The following is a 20,464-nucleotide window of genomic DNA, read 5'->3' as shown; positions in this document are numbered from 1 at the left end:
CGGGCCCGGCCCTGGCCCGGAAATAATCTACGTTATCCACCCGGCCCGCCACCCCTTTACCTTAGGCCCGAGCTCGGCCCGAGCCCGACTCGAAACGGGCCCGAACCCGGCCCGAGACCGAAAAATAATGTTTGTGAGAGTTGAGACGCCCGAAAATAACTCGCTGCACGTTACATGCACACCGCCAGAAAGCCCGAGCCCGGCCAGGGCCCGCGTCAAAAAACCCGAGCCCGGCCCGGGCCCGAGTCAAAAAGCACACACTGTGCCCGAGCCCGGCCCGAGCCCGTGAAAAAACCGTGCTACCCGGCCCAATTGTCAGCTCTTCGAGCTGACAATTCTCGCAACCTATTGGGAAATGTGCCGAAAAAGGTTTACCAAAATGCGTTATTTTACTTATGTGTGCATTGGTTCACATTAGACTGAAATGCCAAGTCCTCATGTGATGCAGGAAACCGGCGAAACGTGAACATATCACATCAGCAGTGGTCTCGGGGAGTGCTGTGTTGTGGACACACTTAGTCCCCAAAATCGTTATTTCCCGCTGGTTGTTTGTGCACCCATAAACTGCACAGTGCTGGCCTGTAGCCTTTTGATGAGTATATATGCCATTATTTACGAGCGTAAGTAATTCGTGACAAAAATAAACGGAAACATCGAGGGAAAGCTACCACTCCGCAATGCAAGCGCAAGGCAAGCTCACAGTCATGGAGGAAGGAAAAAAAAATGCTCACAGTCCAGACCGAACAGGCAACACTGACACATACTCTCCACGCCAGACCTTCGGAAGCGCCCTCGTGAAAACGTCTATATAGGGATTTTATCCACGCCGCCTGATGTTTTCCCCGCGTGGCTCTCGAATCTCCTGTAGTCCGGCTTCCCGGCGTAGCTCTGCGCCACTGGAAGACTCGGTGTAGTGTGAAAGTAGTGCAAGAGATGGCGCTAGTGTTCGGATGCTTTTGATGCTAGCGCTACCTAGTGGCGTGAATACGCCAGGTTCATCACACCCACGACCTACTGAACTACAGACCTGCACAGATCTCCCTGCTCCAGCACGCCTGGTCTAGTTCACCCCTTTTGCCGCTAGGGATAGAACGTGCGAGCAGAGTGGCGCTAGTTATAACCTGTTCGCTGTCGTCTGCTTCGGCGATCTGTTCCAGCGCTCGTGCCGCTATTTCGGCAGCCACAGATCGTTTGCATTGTTTGTAAATGCAGAGATTCACGAAAATAAAAAAGAAAAGAAAATTTGCAAATGATTGCTTCTCATTTAAATCACGAGATACAGTAGGAAGAGCGGTGCAAGAAAGAAAAACGAGTACAGCCGGCAGACGATAACATTTCTTCCCGTTGCCTTCGCAGAAGGGTGAAAAATCTGATTACCAGAAGATTCATAGGATAAAATATAGTACAATGGAGTAATAATGAAATACAATAATAATAAACTTGATATATTGATATGAACAAGGAAATTTAAAAGAATCACGCAGACGATATGTATACGCAGACCACACACAAACTGCGTGAATCTGCAGACGCTGCAGAAGGCATGTCATGCAGCTTGCTTGAGTTAATTACAGGTGGGATAACGTAAACAATCACATTATGGTATACATGTTGTCTGCCATCATGTAAAGCAGAACAAAGCAAGGACTCTACCATCAGTTTTCACAGTTTCATAAAAGCTTTGCGATGCATATTTGACGGGCCGAACAAACACGTAAACAATCACTCCATCAGTGAGTTTTTTTTTTTTTTGTGTGGAGTGGCGCGAAATTTCCGCATAATATCAAACCTAGAAAGAATTCGTGTACTATTTTACGCGTTATTACATTTACATGCCAATACAATGAGTACACTTAAACAATTTTTACACACTAGCTGTTGTCTTCGTAAGAAATTGTCACATATGCTAGCAGCCCGCTACAGAAGAGCAGGCGCGTACATTCGAACATGGAGGAAGGAAAATGTATTCGAACGCCGCCCAGCCACCCGCCGAGTAGCAGACGAACAGGTTATAAAAGCGCCACCTATGGCCACCGGTTGAACGAAAGTGGGCGCAAGCTGCTCCCATAGAAGCCGGACATCTGTGCAGGTCTGTAGTTCCAGTAGGTCGTGATCACACCTGCAGCCGGGGCTCACCGGCGGCACGCAAGCAGAAAGTGCGCTACACGCAAGCAAGAAAGTGCGCTACCTCAGCCTCCTCGTGGACCACTGGCTCAACTGGTAACCGGCTGTGGCTGCCCTGCGCAAGGGGACCAAACGGGTGGCGAGTGCCGCACGCGCGCTCTTGGCCCGCGGTCAGGGCTGCTCCCCCACCTTGGCACTGTGCCTCTACAACTCGGTGGCCTCGGCGAGAGTCCTGCACGGCCTGCCGCTTGCTGACATCAGCCCAGCGAAGTAGGAGGCACTGGACACGGATCACCGAGCCGTCGTCCGACAACTCCTGTGCCTCCCACACACGTCACAAGTGGGCGCCACACTCGCCGAGGACTGGCAAGACTGCTGTCTCTCCGCGCGCGGTGGGGAGGGCGCTCAACCATGTTGAGCGCCTACACCAATCGCCACACGGGCAGCTGCTGATGGACCGGTTCCGCTCCTTGCCCAACTCCGGCATTGGGCGCCGCGTCACCGAGTTCACCAGACTTGTCGGCCCAGGTCCATCGTGTGCGTGGCTGCCACCCCCTCATCGCCGCCGGCTCAATATTCGCACCACCGTGCCTGGTGTTAAAGGGAAGCTCAACACCGCCACATGCGCCCTGCGATAGGAGACGGCTGCGGTGATCGAGGAGCAGCTCGCCGGCCGTGTGCTGGTGCACGTACACTGACGGCTCTGTGCTTCGAGACAGCGCGGCTTCGGCGGCCTGCGTTGCCCCCGAGCTCTCGGCACAGAGCCAGTGCCGTGTTCTGTGCGCGGTGTCATCTACGTATGCCGAGCTGGCCGCCATTGACCTGGCCGCGAGCCACTTCCTGTCCAGCGAGCGGCCATCCTGACGGACTCGCGTGCGCCGCTGGGCATGCTGGCCAGAGAAGATCACGGCGCCATGCTCATCCGCCGGCTCCAGTGCAAGCTTGACAACGTGTGCGAGCAGGGATGCGACCTCGTCTTCCAGTGGGTGCCTTCCCACGTTGGCCTGCAGGGAAACGAGGAAGCAGACCGGCTCGCAAAGGAGGCCCATTCTTTGCCGGTTTCGTTGTCACGGTTCATGACGCGGTTTGACGTCGCCCGCCACTCCGTGGCCGGCTATCTGAAGACGCAGCACCCCGACCCTCGCGTCGCCGGCGGCATGCCCCCCAAGTTGCTGCCCCGCAGGGGCCTGAGCCGGCGAGACTGCGCTCTAATCCTGCGTCTCCGCATCGGTTGCTGCTGGACGGCCGAGAGGTTGCATTGGCTGTCGGGTGATGGCTTGCCGTCCTGCGACAGGTACGCCGACATCGAGACGGTTGAGCACGCCCTCCTTCAGTGCCCCGCACGGGCATCGGAGCGCGGCGCACTTGTCGCGGCATACCGTCGCCTCGGGCTGCCCGCCGACACCACACAGCAACTCCTGTTCCCGGCTGCACACCCCTCCATTGCCAAGCACGTCTACTCGGCGTTACTTGACTATCTCGAGGACGCCAACCTGCGCGCGCGGCTGTGAGTTATGCCGCATTCACCTCCTGGCCTTGCCGCTCGGGTTTTTTTTTTTCATCTCCCCCTATCCCCCACACTTTCTCTCTACCCTGTCACTATCTCTCCTTCACCCCCTCCCTGTACAGCGCTGTTGAGGTGCCCTCCCCTGAGAGGCAGTTACGGCGCTGTACTTTTCTCCTATTTCTAAAATCACTCACACACACGGGTGCAAAGGGCCTTCTTTTCTTGGCTTGGGGTCGACGGAGCGCGTGGACTTGTCGTGCTCCCATCGGCACGTTTTGCACGACCTTCCCACGAGAGGCTTGACATGATCGAATGTAACATTACAGGAAACAGCCTTACAATTTGACGCATCCAGAGTTGTCTTCTCGAAGTCGCTGTGAAGCTGAAGGCGCCGACCAACATTACCGCATACTGCACATAGCTGCGTCTGCTATAAATACATTTCTAGCATCATAAGTGACAAGTTAGTTGAAATGTGTAATTATTTTAGCCAACGAAGCAGTTCGTTATAGAGGGGTTCGACACGTGTGCATTCAGGCTGTCTGCATTGTTGGAATGTTTGGGCACTGGTTTTGGGTAACTCATTAGAAGCCTGTTGGCATTCCTCTTGACACAAGCAATGCGAAGGGTTGGAAGGTGTCTCTGCAGATATTTCGTGAACAAACCACTGTTCTTAGTACAACCTGTCGCATGTCAGACTTATTTATTTCTATGATGTTGTGAATGTGTGTGTGTTAAGACTGTCGCATTCGGCGAACTACGCACCAGAAAGATGCATGCTGGGAGTAAAGGAACCAGTTGGAAAACTTTGGTGACCAGAAACCCGTCGGCCAAATTACGAATAGCTAGACTCATGGCTATAAAGCTTGCAGAAATTGTAAACAAGAGCTAGATGACATGTTCTTTTTTCGGAACCTATGGCTACTCGTGCAGACAGCATAGCCGTGCGAAACATGAGCCCGAGAAAGTACAAACATGCAAAATACAATATGGCCAGCAAGCATTACCAATGTCCTATGTTACTAAGTTACCCATGTCCCAGAGGGCTCTAAAAGATTATACACAAATAACTTTTAATGAGATAGCATGCAGATAACGTGCTGTCGACTGCGCCATTGTAACGGAATAAAGGTGACACAGACAGCACTCGTTCTTGGGCCAGCTGTTCTATAATCTGCCCACCTTCTCTTCCTCCACTTCGCTGCTCGCGCAAGCAGCCTAGCCCTGCTGACGTTCTTTTGTACCATATAAAGGGTGTTTCAGCGAACACTTTCAAAATTTATTTAAGGTTGCCTGTGGCAGATAGCCCAATTCTAGTTCATGACCTTGTCTACTCGAAGAGGCGGACATTACTTTCCCAAGAAATTAAAATGCATAATCGAATGATTAACAAAATTCACTAATTAAGTTTTTAACTAATTACCTGATGGCCCATATTGCAATTTACAAATTGTAGCCGTGGAGTTCGCAAGGCGGATCCACTTGAAATTAATTCTCGGGATGACACGAGTTTCGAGATATTAATTCCCGAACTTTGCAGAAAAACACATTGACGTTCAAGTTAAATTTGTGCTTCAATGTAGAAAGCGACGTTTTTTTAAGAAACTAACTGGAACACCAACGCCAAAGTTCGGGAATTAATATCTCGAAACTGGTGCCATCCCGAGAATTCGTTCCAGTGGATCCGCCTTGCTAACTCCATGGCTACAATTTGTAAATTGCAATATGGGCCATCAGGTAATTAGTTAAAAACTTAATTAGTGAATTTTTGTTAATCATTCGATTATGCATTTCAATTTCTTGTGCAAGTAATGTCCGCCTCTTCGAGTAGACCAGCTCATGAACTAGAATTGGGCTATCTGCCTCAGGCAATCTTTAAGAATTTTTGAAAGTGTTCGCTGAAACACCCTGTATATATATATATATATATTATATATATACATATTATATATACATATTTCCATTAATTTATCATTGCTTTAATTCAATTAGTAAGTACAAGTAATTTCCCCTATGTTGTCCTTAATGGCATTGTTTGTTGGCTTCTTATGATATGGTATATATATATATATATATATATATATCCGAGCAACACTTTGCAATGTTGTGAACATAGTTTCAGTCATGCATCCGGGACCTCAAAGAGGTACGACATAATGCTAATGCAGTTCTCTCCCATTTACCACTAAATGCCCATTTGTGTTTGTGTGATTTGTGTTTTCCTTTTTTTACCTCTCTCCACCAGGGGAGGTTCCTTACTGCGGCTGATGCCACAGGAGCAGGCAGGCCGCCTGGAGAACATCCTCAGCGGATACGGACTGTTATCGGCCGACGACGAGTGCTTCGCCTTTGTGAACGCTTCGTGAACCCTGGGGAATAACTTGATCCGGTGCGGCGTCTTGAGGAGCGCTGAGTCACGCGCCAATGGTGAGCGAGTGCGCATTGCGGCGCTCGTGGTGGCGCTGCCGTCCACGCCACTCCCCACCCACATCGTCAACAGCGGGCTTCTCTTCTCAGATGAAGCCGACCGACCCTCTACCGGCAACGACAATGGAAGGTCGTGGAATCGCACTGCGGAATCGTAATTTAACGTGCACCTAAGCTGGACGTCGTAGCGTTGATGCAACCATGCATGGCAGTATTGCGGGTACTGTGAGTACTGGATTCTCGTTTAATTCAGCGCAGCGCATTGTTTGGTGGCAATATAAATCAATATTCACTGTGTTGAAAATTTTATGACGAATTACACTTTTCATGTCACCTTGTACCTGCCCGAAATGTGATATCCTCAGCACTCTCCTCATGATTGTCAGCGAGTACAAATACTGTGCATAGTTTGCTTTCTTCTCTGTCTCGCTCGGTCATCTAGTCAGAGCAGTTACACTGTAAAAAAATTCCGTCATACGGAGGAATTGCACGTAAAAGTACAGAAAATATGTAGTTTGCAAAAAACATGGCAAAAACTTCCGTTAAAATACGGAAATGCTCGCCGTTTTAAGTTTTACGGACGTTTAACCCGCATTAATACAGTGGCTACACTGTTCTGCACGGAACAGACAAAATTCCGTAATTTTGTTATGTGAACATCCCTATTTTCTTTTGCGAGGATAGCTATGCACGCTGTCTGAATGAGCACGTGTACTCGCAAAGTTTCATCCAACAATATTTTGTTGAACATGCAAACTGTACGCATTATGAAGAGACCTACAATATGTGAAATCCATAGCGTTCTGCCAAAAGTTGCAATAATGATCTGTATTAAAATATATGTTTTCACACGCTCTACTCCGGTCGCAGTTGGCCGCACACACGGGCCTTGTGTCGAAGATTGTATGCTCAAATATATGCGTGCCCTTGCAATGTTTTCACATTATTTGGTGTCAGGGGTTTCCAATTTATAATACAACATATATGTTTAAGAGCAGTGCGCATACGTGCCCATGCAAACAAACTTGCGCAGCTCAGGTGCTGGTGCACACTATCAATCAGTACCTAAACGCAGCGAGTGGTATAAAATGACTGCAGTGGCATTTACATTTAGTAACAAATGGTCTCAAAGGGAATTGGCGGCCTATAGATCCAAGTTCTATGGTCCGATGAAATTTTTGAATGCCAGAAACAACCCAAGAGTCACAATTAGCTTGCATGCGCAGTTCTAATCATGACTGAAACCGAAAAATAACAGTTCAATTATTTTTACGTTTATCAAAATTTCTGAGGATCGGGTCACGTCGCGGTAACCAGAACAATACTCCACTCAAACCGAAATAAATCGGTGCCAGGGGAACTCTGAACCGGTAACCAGAACAATGATAACCCGATCTTCAAAAAGGCGAACCAAGATAAATCAATTGTCTAGTGTTGCACACTAACCGCAACTGAAAACAAGTCGTTCTGCCGGGTTGAGTCCTTGGTTAAAATTACTACTGCGTTTTTAAATGATAAATCTACGTGCAGAGCGAAACATTAAGAAGCAGTCGATAATCCTTGCATTTAGACGGTTTGTTTAGGTCTCTTGATGGTCCGCACCGCATACCTCGTTGACAGCAGCCAAGGACCTCGCAAAAAGCTTATGCTCATCATCAGACTTCAGGTAGCCATGGGAGTAGCCGTCTTCATGATGATGTAACCCTTGGAGGCACTTTTCGGTCACCTTCTGTCGGTCAGGAGGCTCGCTCATCATTGCATTCAGTGCTTTCACAAGCGAAACAAAACAACGCACGCCGTGAATATGATACGCGTGCCAACTTCTCGCTCACCTGGAATGGGCTGATCTAAGGTCCCTGTATGTTCCAAAGCTGGCGCAAACCATTGTTCAAATAGGAAAGAATTTCCTCCCCGCCCTCTATCCCTCTCCCGACTTCTTCGCCGTTTTCCGCTCTCCCATTGAACGAGGCTTGACACGTGACGAATAAACCGCGCGGCTTTCGTTATCGTGTGAAAACGGCACCATTAGTGAGCGTAGAAACACCGGGACACGTGCACTGTGCGTGAGCGTAGGCTTTTTACATTTTTGAAGACGCGCTCAGCTGTAGCATGATGCCGACTTGCTGTGCTGTTAGATGTTCGAATAGCATTGCAAAGGGGGGCAAGCTTTTTGCGGTTCCTCGTGGCAAGCGAAACTTCAAAGGGCAAGTGATATGGCTCCACCGTATCTGAAGAAAGAAATTTGACTGCCACCAAGGGAGGTCATTACCGAGGGAGGTTCTGATCGCTGTTCTCACCCAGTTAGTGATGAACGTGGGAAGGTGGGTGTGTTCGCAAGTTCACCATCAGCCAACGAATGAGTAAAAAAAAAGTCCCAGTTTATGCTCTACGACGAACAAAAGGGACCATTTTGGCATTATTAATACGAGCATGAATTCTCATAAAATGAGCGTAATGGAAGAGTCGCCAATTAAAGAGCAAAACGAAAGCGCACGCACACACGGGAACCAAGGCATAAAACTGAGGGGGAAAGAAAAGCATGAGGATGCATTTTGTAAATAAGAAAAAACTATGTTGAGGGTATTTAGCACATAAATGTCTCTGCGTTGTTGTGTGTGCATAGCTTGATGTAGCTCTTTCTTTTCGTAAATGCGTCAGGTAAACAGAACACCATTCGATTACGAGAAACAATCAGCAGTAGTAAAGACTGCTTAGGATTGCGTTTAACTTGTTCTACCTTTGATTTTCCTCGTCTGAGCGACGCAGATTCTACTGATGATTGAAGGTACTACATATCTTACATAGATATCTTACGTACAAAAGCCTTGTGAAAATGCGCCCAGAACAGTCGCGTTTAAAGCACGCGCTTCAACACACCGCATGCGATACGAAATGAAGCGGGTGGTAGCGGCAACGCGCTTCGCTCACTAATGACGGCCGAGAGGGAGAGCCGAGGAGGGAACAGCGCGGAGAGGAGTTTGCGCTACCTTTGAAAAATACAGGGACCTTAGCTGATCTAAAGCCCCTATATATATATATATATATATATATATAATAAATACTATAGGGGCTTTAAGCTGATCCGAAATGAGGCGCCGCACGCTGACCGCGCCGCCAAACAGAGGAAAAAAAAACGAAAATGGTGATACGTCATCGAGGCGAGGCCCCGCCCCTGCACGGATTTGTTGTGAAAACAGTCGCACCCGTGCGCTACGCTTCCGATCTCAGAGGATCTAACGAGAGGAGCGGTTGACGAAGCTGCGTTGTGTAGTCGGTCGGGTTTTATCGTTTTATGTTGTAGTGTTTTAGTTTACCGTAAATATATCTTGATTCGGGGGTACTCAAAAGTGGAGCAAGGTCCCAGGGAAGGGAGATTGACGCATCGTGAGCGAAGAACAGAAGCGATGGATGGTAAAGCTGCTTGACTCGGCATGTTTGAATTGGCAAAGTTCCGTATTCGTGTACAGAACTTTGCATGGGTAATACTTGTTCTAGTGTACGCTTGTGTGCTCGTCATGTGCCGTCATAGTGTGGGGATATACACCACCACTGGTTCACTACGTGTGATTGTTACTTTTCTGCTTGCATGCGCTGCTTTTTGCAGTCACACAAAAAATATTGTTAGGTCTGTTGTGTCTTTCTTGGGTGCAACTGATTGCGGTGCTGCAACACGTTTTGCTTCGAATGATGCCAGGGCAGTCAAGGCATTCGTGTCGGTAAGCTAGCAGCAAATGTATCAGTTTTAAAAGAAAAAAAAAGGACATACCAGTGATGTGAATGCAATAATAATAGACTGTATTTTATAAATACTTCAGTTCAATTACTTAAGTGGAGGGTAGATATGCATGAAAACCACATGACCGCGTTGGTACTTAGCAGGACCAAGGTTACATAACATTACTAATTCATCATTTTCTTTCATTGAACGGCTAGTTGCTGTTGCCCTGCTGAAGCTGAGAAGAGGTCTGCTGCCTGCCAAGTGCCCATGTCTCAAGTCGTTGTAGTATTGTTCCCCTCAAAGTGAGTGCATTTTTTTCTCTCAAGCTTTTTACTATCTGTATCATGACCATCTACTTAGCTGTGTAGGTGAGCACTGTTTGCGACATAGGAGTGCTAGTGGACAAGCACCTCTTAAATATTACAACACGTCTGACAGAGTGCAGCTGTGGCAGTATGCGGAGGTGTAAATATATAAGCCAAATTAGGTTCTTCAAGTTAATGTATTGGGGTCATTCTATTGTGGTCTAGCAGGCAAAGATGCTAAACGGGGAGAAATTTTGATTTGCTCTTGGTAGGTTGTACAAGCAAATCAACCAAGCTGTTACACATGAAATGGGGCATTTGTAGGTGTGTTCTGCAACACCCCAGCCGTGAACAACTTTCGAGTTAAGTGCTACCACTGTAATTTCTCTGTAAAGCATAAAGCAAGGTTCAGCATTCTAGGAGGCTGGCATCAACAGAGGTCTACTTAATGTGAATTTTAAATGTAAAAATGAAGTGTTGAAATGAAGTGTTAAAATGTAAAAATGAAGTGTTAAAATGTAAAAATGAAGTGTTAAAATGTAAAAATGAAGTGTTTTAAATGTAAAAATGAAGTGAAATGAAGTTTGAGTATCTGTATAAAGTTATGCTTTAGTTCCAGTCTCATATGAGGCATAATTGGATGGGAAAACTTATTTCTTTTTGGCATTCTGGCACAAATGCATGGGTAATACTTGTATACATAGACATTACATCGCCTCTTCCAAGTGGTGCCTCTGCGTGCTAAAATTTACAGGGCTCAGATTGAAGACTGTCAACATTTGTTGTAAAATTAACTACTTTTTATATATTAGAGATGACAATTATTGCATGCCATGATAGTATGATGATATTTTTGCTGAATGTACTTTACTTTGTTTCACTTTGTCTATAAAACCCTACACACTGTGGCATCATCCAAAATTTTATGTGAAACATGCCATGCAGGTTACCGATGTGCATGAACGTAACGCAAGTTATTTTTTCAAAAATTTCTGGCCTTGGAATGCACGTCATGTTATATTCTTGTTTGCGACAAGGCTATAATGCAGATTTTCTTCTTTATATTTTCTGGCACTTTAAACTGGCGAGCTAAACCACTGGGCAACAATACTGTGATCGCTACCATGTGTGGACTGTGTTCGAACGCATGAGCAAACACAGCTCTGCCTTCTTCGATTGTGTTGCAGGTATTTCTGTTTCCAATTACCTTGGTGGCATGGTAGTGTTATTCACTTCCATGCATTGTTTTCGGTTTTGTTGTTGCATCACATCACATTATAATCGAAATATATATTTATTTGTTCTTTCTCTGAGAGCCCCATAGGCACCCCCCTTCCTCTTGAGTTGCAATTGTGGTTGTATCATTTATGTGCAAAAATTGTATAGATGACCTATGCTCCAAGTTCCATTTTATCACAAAGTAAAGCACAAGTACCTAGAGAATTTGGCATAGCAGAAAACCAAAGTTGAACTGCCAAACACCACCAAGCAGCCTCAGAGTCTCAAGTAGATAGATTTCATTGGCCATGTAGAGGTGCACAGCATACCTCTTTATTTCTTGCTGAACACGTAAGCTGTGAGAAAACTGAATATTTACGTAGCTTCAGCCTTGTCCTATCGGCCATTGTTATTGCCCTCGGCAGTTGTGGAATGTTATCATGACATTTCTTTTCTAACTCATTTTACTTATTACAGAAGGATTACTGTATGTGTACGGAGAAAATGAATCACATGGGCAATGACAAGCCAACAATGTGTAAACTTGGAACATTGATTGTCTGGTTTGATGCCTCAGAATAAGTAGAAATACACCATAAACCCTTAACTTTTGCTTGACACAAGGCTAGAGCATACACTAACCGTACTTGCCTGCTGTAGCCCTGTGCCTAGTAAATTTCAATTGTAATTTAGCTTACCAGTCTATACTTCTGTTCTTACATCCTATCAGAGGGCTGGTAAAATGCACATTTCTAGCAGCCATCTAGCCAGTCTTGTAATGGTAGCAAAAATGTGCTAACTATATTTTTTAACCGATTTGCTAGAATGTGTAGGCAGTTCGCGTAAAAAACTAAAGCCATAGAACCAGAACAGTGATGTGGCTTTGTGTTCACATGTCACAGGTTAAGAAAAGCAAGGTGGGAGCTGTTGCCAGTGTTCTGACTAGAAAGCAAAGCCAGTATAAAAGGGTGCACACCTCTGATCTCTACTGGGGTGGTGGGATAGAGCATTGAGTGCCCTCGACTGAAGCCAACCTGGTCCCCGAAGTTGCCTTTTTATGACTTTGCAGTGGCACTTCACCTGCATGGAGGGTGGCATTTCTTCCCCTAAAATACCTGCCTGTTGACCCGTACATTACCGAAGCAGGCCAGAGCGGTGTTTTGAGATGTCCAGAATCTTCCATAACAGTGCTGACAGCATTGCTAACATAAGTGCTGAAAACACTTGAATGCGAAAACACTTTATGTAGAAAAAAAACTATCGCATACAGGTACAGATTATCATAAGAGCTCTTACTGGACATGTAGAGACAACATCTCCTGAAAGACAGAAACCCACGAAGAAAAATGTTTACGGCAGCAACATTATGTGACCGCATGCACTATTAAGTGCAGCATACACCCTGCTTCCGGGACAAGCCACTGCATAACACCACATTTCCGCTGCCTTCACCTGCGTCCAGCTTGGCGAGCGGCATCCAGCAAAACAGCAGAGATCAGTGGTGCACACAGTAGTTTGTGTCCCCTTTCTCGACGCCAGCTAAACACGTGGTAACTGTTTCCAAAGTATAAAAACTAAGGGCAAGGGCTCTGAACACATTGCATTGTAATGTGGCTGGTGCTGGGGCATAGCAAGTACTGTGGCATTGTAGATTTACACGAGGCAAGCTAGGAGCTCAAACAGCCTGCTAGTTGTTAGCAAATGACCAACATATTCACTTCATCTGCAAGTCAAACCTATCTTGATAACACAAATGTTGCCTTTAGAGAAATTGTCGAAGCAAGCTTGCTTGCTGAGAGCAGGTATTTGAGAGTACAGACTGAGCTCAACACATTAAAGATCAGAACAATTTGTTGAGAATTTCAGATCGGCAATCTTAAAGCATGATTGGTTCAGTGATGTTGAGATTCTGCTCAAAGTTGTTGATTGTTATGTTCATATAGTGTTCAAGCATTATAGTAAAAACATTCTTCGCTTGGAGTGCATAGCAAGGGTTACTCCACATGAGCTTGACATTTTGCTGCACTTTCAAAAACTGTTTGCTTGTTCATTTGAGATTTTCAAGTTTGCATTGTTTATGTATTGTAAATAACCCATCCTAACCTAACCTAAACATTTGAATAGAGAACACAACTTGGCCTTATTGCTTGATTTTCTGGATTGCACACCCCTGTGGCAACATAATTTAATTTCAGAACTGCTTGCAACTCATTGAAAAATATTGCTTGGAACCATAGCCGCCAATAAGTCCAGCATGACACGATTATGAAAATTGTAATATTGCACTTGAATCCAAAATGTTTTTAAACATATGGTGCTCTGCCTGTGGTGTAAATTGGTTCCTGATATCCAACCCTGATGCAAGAATTCAAAGAATAAACAGAAGCAAGAATGTTTCTGCAACTTTTTTTCCAGAGAAGCTCACAGCAATTTTCACATGTAAAATAAGTGGAAATAAGTTTACTGAGCTGGGAAGAGCAGTTTCTCATTTGAATACTGCCAGATACAAAGTTACGACAAAATTTTTCGCTGTATTGGTTGCACTTCTATATATAGCCCTGTCATTTGTTACAAGCTGAATTAAGAGCGGCCACAGCTCAATCATGAATAAGGTGTTGTGCAGTAGAGTAAAATTTGCTCACCCGGAAAGTGTCACAAAGTTACAAATACAACTTAAATGCGTTTTTTTAAGAAAGAGACATAGCTAAGAAAATTATCCTTTTTTATGCAGCCTGTGGAGACAAGATTTCTTAAATATGGCCATGGCCCTCAAGAAAGAAGCCGAGACCAGAGACTGCGGATGTTCATTCGTGTTCGGGCAAAGATAGGCCAGCCTTAACAAGCTGGGCTTCAGATTGAGTCACCCCATGCAACAAGCAGTTCCTACAGGGACCGTGAAAAGGTTCTCTGGAGCACAAGTCTAACTCGGTGCCACCACCTTTCTCCTGCAGCTTGTCTACCTACTCTGCTAACCAGGTGGGTCAAAGAAGGCAAAGGGAAAGGGAATCAACAATTTCAAGTATAGAACTTGCTCGAGCTCAATGCAGTTTGAGTGTAAAGTTCTCCAGTTATCATTTACAAAAAAAGGAAATAAGTAGATGCTATGGTCTTCATAAAGACAACTCTTTCCCACAAAGAATCGGCCGTGAAAAAAACTGCTTATGAAGGCTTGAATATTGGTCGGTATGATTTAGGGGTAGATAGGATAATGATTATCAACATTTCTGTTGAAGGTAGTGGTAGTAGACTGAATAATCAAAGAGTTTAGATATAGATTAGAAGACAGATTTCATTCCACTGCCAGAATTTTAAATCATCCCAATAATTATTGTGTTTGATGGTCCGTGCGTGTCGTGCGACAGCTCTTCTTGAAGCCTGCTTCTTGCTGACATCATTCTTATGCTGCGTAATCCACCTGTTTACTTCCCTGTTTCTCTCGTTCAAGCAAATTTACATTTATCACAAGAAACCTTGTAGATGATTTCTGTAAACTTCCTGATGAGATCAGAGGGTGGCATGCACCCCAGGCTTTATTAGATATGTGTTCAAGAGCCTCAGATCTTGTGAATGTTAAAAACATACTCCTGTTGAGCAAGTTCTTGGTATCATCTGCTAGATTATTTGCGAACATGAATTTACCTAAATTGGGAAAACAGTCAATCTAAAAAGCATGTCAAGCAATATCGCTAATGAACGTGCACATGCCAACTCAACTAAATAAAAATATAGCACCAATAGCCAGAATTCCTGGGGTGATGACATTCTTCCAGTTATATGAAATCTGCCTTCTCATCTTAATCTGGAATCCCTTATAATTCAGACTACTAAATACCTCAAAAGGGGTGGCAACGTGAATTATGTATATTGCGTTTATTCCACATTTTATCCATGTATTCAGCTTATATGCAAGATATTGCTCTCCAATTCTGTTGTATGAGATAAGTTCATTAGAGGGTGTTAACTTGCTTTTAATGTATTAAAGCTGTGTACCGGCACACTCGTGACAGCTCGCAGTAACTACAGCTTGTGGAAATATAATTACAGCTGCCATATTTTATGCATCTGCTAGTGCACAGGTGTCGGCAACAGCAATCGTTAGGCCACCAGATTGGAATGTGAAACGGGGTGCCAATGTGAGCTACAGTCTTGCATAAACTTCATGAGCATTTTCCTTTTCTGTGGCACAGGTCATTGTTGCAACGACTGTAAATGCCTGTTTACAGCACCCGTAGAGAAAAAAAATTAGAGAATCAATAATGAACAGTAAACATATCGAATAAGCACATGGTTTTCAGTATTTTTCAACAAACTTAACACTTTTTGCCTAGCACTATGCTGTTCTTTTTTAATTCTAAGGTTGGCATGTCTGCACAAAGTTTGACTGCAAGATGTCATTTTACATGAGAGTGCTTTTGTGTGCATGACACCTCATCAGGCAACGTTCTGCTGCACAGAATGTAATGGGTTTTCTTTTGCGTCGGTCACTATCTCACAAACTGCTCCTTTGGAGTTGAAGTGCAACATTAATGCAATGCACATTTGATGTTCTAACAAAAAGAATGGAGCCCTCTAATTGCCTTATCTCCTCACTTGATGTCTAGTGTTAAATAGAGTGATTGACACCATGAGCATCATCAATGTGGTGTGTAATTGTGTGTAGGGGGAGGGGCAGTACATTAATTCATTTAAGCACAATTTTGAATAACTTGAAGTATTGTAGAATGCTGCTTGTTTCTTTCAATCATTGCTGCCAAATTTCACTTTTGATTGTACCTACCTTATATAATGTGAAGGCAACTATGCTGAAAAAACTCCTAATTGTTTGCCAGGAACTAAGGTCCATTGAGACCAATAAATTTTAAGCTTGCACCTGTAGATGGTACTGCTGAATGAATGCTCACCCATTAGAACTGTTCATAACATTTTCTTCCATTGAAATAAAATTGAAGCTTTGATTAGCATCTGAACTTAGACTTGTTTGAAAAATGAGCCATTTTCTTATTGAAGTAAGACAGGGGTTCAACAGGAAGACAAAACCTTGAATTCGTTAACAGTGGCACGAATATAATGAGTGCTCAACTTTTTGCAATCTTGCACCTGGTTTCATGCATTTCCAGTGCTTTAAAGAAATAGGAAAAAATAAGAGAAAATTAAAGACGCAACGACAGGTAGAAACTGGTCTTTAACTCACTGTACCGTAAAATTCCGAGCAAGCGCCCCCCCCCCCCCCAAGCAAGTCGAAATTGCCGGCAAAGTGAGGGGGGGCGCTATCCCGGAACGGCACCAAAATTCAAGATGGCGACGAAATTTTCACTCCAGGAAGAAAAAAAGACAGTGCGCATGGATTTAAAATTTTATTGCACTGAACTTTATTTAGGCCAAAGATTTGTTATCTCTTAATCGCTTTCAAAACCATCAGAAGGCTCTTCGGAGTCAATTGCAAAGAAAAGGTTGCAGCATTCCACTTGAAGTTCGCCCCGGTCTTCTGGCACCACGGCTCCAACATCTGCGAGTCCACTGCGCAGGTCGCCATCTTCCAAGCCATCGAGTGCGTTGCTAATGCCGCACCATTTGAAGAATCGTGCCACTGTCTCGTCGGGTACAGTGGCCCACGCCTCGGCAACAAAATCAAGCACTTGTTGCCGCGACGGCTTCTTCAAGTTTCCCTTTGGCGTTCACTCTTCCTCACACACATATTGCTCCCACAAACACCGCAGGGTGGATTTAAATGGCTTGTTCCCATAAACGTCAGCAGGCTGCAGGATGCTCGTGCACCCTGCAGGCACGTAGAGCACGTCGGTATCGTACTCCTCGAAGGCGTTTTTTGCAGCTTGTGTTTTGTGAATGGGCGCCTCGTCCAGTACCAAGAACCGTCGCACGTGATCGACGTTTGGGCCCCAGACTCTATACAGCCATTCTTGCATCTTCTCCGATGTCATCCATCTGTTTTTCGTGGCGGGGAGACGAACATTTACTGCGAGTGGGAAAAAAAGTCAGCATTGTGATAGAACGAACTCGGTGAAATTGTGACTCCTCGCCCCCATCAATAAAATTATATTCTCACCTGGTATGCGAAGGCGACCAAAGGCTCTGGCTGGAATTTTCCCGCTTTGCTCCTTGAATATAATGAAGGCTGGGAGCTTGTGGCCGGTGGCGCAAGCAGCTAGGCAAACCGCGAAGCTTGAAGCCACTTATCAAAGATGCATGGTAGGCATGTTTTGATGCACATAATAGCGTTCTTTTATTGACAGAGCAATAGCAGCTGTACTGACACATTTGTCGTTTTTTTTTTAAACAAAAAGCTTCAAGAATTGCACGGAACTTTTTGTCCTTGTACCTGCCCGGAACAAGTGTGATTTTAAATATTGGTGAGCAGTCGCATCGCTTACAATGGTCCACTAAGTGGCCGGATCCCCCTAGTGCACACGGGGCTCTGTCAATCTGTCGTTAACGCAACGCGCACTCTGGCCAATGTAGCATTTGCCGTATGACAGGGGGATGTAGTTAACGACCCCAGTACTACACGCCACGAAAGGGGTAGCATGCTTCGTGCATGCTGGACCTTTGTGCCCTTGGTTGTTTACTGCTAAGCACATGCGAACCAGCTTTTCCGGCACTGAAAACAGCACAAGGACACCACACTTGGTGGCCCTGCTTTTCAACCGGTGTGACACGTGGTGCACATGGCACAACTGGTCATTTATCTGGCCAAGTCCAGGTGCCCATTTACTTTTGATTCTCTACACTTCTTTGAGGCCTTCTAGCACAGAGGTGATGATCTTATTGGAAAAACGCGCCCTGCGAAGACATTGGGCTTGCTCTTGCAAGCTCATTGTTAGCCAGCTAGTGGCTCTATAATGTCATTGCTCGCAAATAAATTGATGACATAATTAGTGTTTTGTACCAAGAAGGGGTCTGCCACAAAGCGTATCTGCCTTCTCAATTGATCTCGTTGGCTGACTTTATTCTGTTCCAAAACCTGATTCACTCAGCTGTGAGAACTTTTATAGAAGAATCTGACCCCATATCTTTTATGAACTCCATTGGTTTATCTACTGAGAGCATCCTTGAGCCCTGTGGGATCGATCAAACGTGGTGCATAGGTCGACGACTACATAGTTGTTAAATCAGGGGCCCCTGAGGGCATTCAGACAATTCACAACAGTGTCCTTGAGGTACATGAGTGATCTGCACCAGGTCTCAGTTTTACTCATGAAATGCCTGTCCACGATTGCTTGCAATTCCTTGACCTGTCTTTCCCTCAGAGAACACGTTTGCTGGAAGTATCAACCAAGATCAAAAAAGCAAATCTTAATTTGCAGATCGGCTCACTCAAAGGTCGTTTAGCGTGGCATAGCTGCCAACTGCTTGTGCTCAGCCCTCAATAAGTTAGTGCGAACACTGGTGGCAATGAGCTTGCAAGAGCAAGGCCAACGTCTTAGCAGGGCAGGCTTTCTCCAACAGATAATCGCCTCCCTGCTAGAAGGCCTCCGCAAAGAGGTCAAGGGCAGAGGATCGAAAGCTAAAGGCTTCCGGACTTGGCCGGATAAACAGCCTGTTGTTATGCCTTATGTGCACCACCTGTCGCACCGTTTGAAAAGCACAGCCACCAAGTGTGGTGTCTGTGTGCTGTTTTTGGCGCCAGAAAACCTGGCTTGCATGTGCCGAGCAGTGAATGACTGTGGGCACAAAGGTCAAGCGTGCAAGAAGAAGCACGCTACCCCTTTCATCATAGGCAGAAAGTTTTCATTTTTCCGGGGGGGGGGGGGGGGCTGGGGCCTGACCAGTTTTCCGAGCCCCACCCATGTATGCATATATATATATATATATATACATAACCTTTACTAACAGTTACACTGGAAACTTCCTGTGACCTCGAAAGATTGTTCACTGGAGTGACGAGCTTATATGAGTGTTTGCAAGACCTCAGAGTAGGAGACAATTCTGTTTTACTGCCTGAGTCCCCTCGCACCGCCAAGAGACTGGTCTCTTGGTTGAGCCATGCGACAAGCGGTTTCAGTTAAACACGTTAGGGAGATACATGTGTTTTGTGCGTATTAAGTCGCACAAGTACACATCTATGAAAAAGCAATGTAACGCCTTGTAACAGATTTAATAGAAAAGATACAATCAAGAAATCTTTTCCTGACGAAAGGTCAGTTATTGAGAAGATAAGACTTAACATACATAAACATTAAACGATATATAACAATTTCTGACCACAACTTATGGCTAGAATTATTAGCGTAAGTATAATGTGATTCCATAACGCCATAGTTTCATTACATGTCAAAGCATGCCTTATGCCACTGGTTTCGTTTATTTTCCGGAGGCAGAACAAAGGATTATAGAGTAAAAATTATCAAGTGCCCAAATAAATAAACATAATAACAAATAAATAAATAAGACAGCGGTATCTCGAAAGCGCGAAAGGACTCGATAGCAAATATAGGAACAACGTGGATTGTGTTATTGAGAGGCAAATGCAGCATACGACAAATAAAAATTAATAAGGAATATGCACAGAGAGACTAGGGAGTTTTACAAATAGCGCAACCACGCGTCTTTTCTTACCCAAATGCCCTCACTCTGCTTGCGCTGTTCTGGACCCCATTTTCGTTCCTTTGTATAACTTTTTGCATTGTTTTCTAAGCCAGGTGGTTTGCTTTGACTTGTAAGTTGGTGCCTTTCTTTCTCCTATTAAAGACATCAGTTCGTTGTCTGATGCGATGATTTCAACATCATTGAAAAAAGGGCATTTGATCTGGAAATGAAGTCGTCGGAAATCTTATTCAAATTTAATTTGGCGGGACAGTTCTTTGTCTGCGTGAAAAAATTGCCAGATGGTTCTAACGGGCGTGTCCAGTCGTCGACCGCAAGTACATTTTCAGTCACTGTAGGCAAGAAAAGGACCTCTTAAAAAAAAATTAAATTATGTGGTTTTATGTGCCAAAACCACGATCTGATTATGAGGCACGCCGTAGTGGGGGACTCTGGAAATTTGGATGCTAGTTCTTTCTCTTTCTTTAACGTGCACCTAAATCTAAGTACACAGGTGTTTTCGCATTTCACCCCCATCGAAATGTGGCCGCCATGGCAAAAGGACCTCTCAGATGTGGTCGACGAGACCGGTATGGACAATGCCGTTTTTTAGCTTGGCCATTT

General features: G+C 45.0%; 2 protein-coding genes across 8 annotated transcripts in view; both read left to right on the top strand.

The window, feature by feature from the left end:
* Nucleotides 1-20,464, top strand: part of LOC119453846 (uncharacterized) — a 214,386-nt gene that overhangs the window by 55,696 nt on the left and 138,226 nt on the right. The window lies entirely within an intron of this gene.
* On the top strand, nucleotides 2,733-6,202 carry LOC125945228 (uncharacterized). Its single transcript, XM_049666886.1, has 2 exons — nucleotides 2,733-3,631; nucleotides 5,877-6,202. The coding sequence occupies exons 1-2, from the start codon at nucleotides 3,012-3,014 to the stop codon at nucleotides 5,995-5,997; spliced, it is 741 nt and encodes a 246-aa protein (XP_049522843.1). The 5' UTR covers nucleotides 2,733-3,011; the 3' UTR covers nucleotides 5,998-6,202.

Source organism: Dermacentor silvarum, chromosome 5 (genome assembly GCF_013339745.2).
Source record: "Dermacentor silvarum isolate Dsil-2018 chromosome 5, BIME_Dsil_1.4, whole genome shotgun sequence".
NCBI lineage: Eukaryota > Metazoa > Arthropoda > Arachnida > Ixodida > Ixodidae > Dermacentor > Dermacentor silvarum.
Note: the sequence above shows the minus strand (reverse complement) of the source record. Positions and strands in the feature narration are given on the sequence as shown.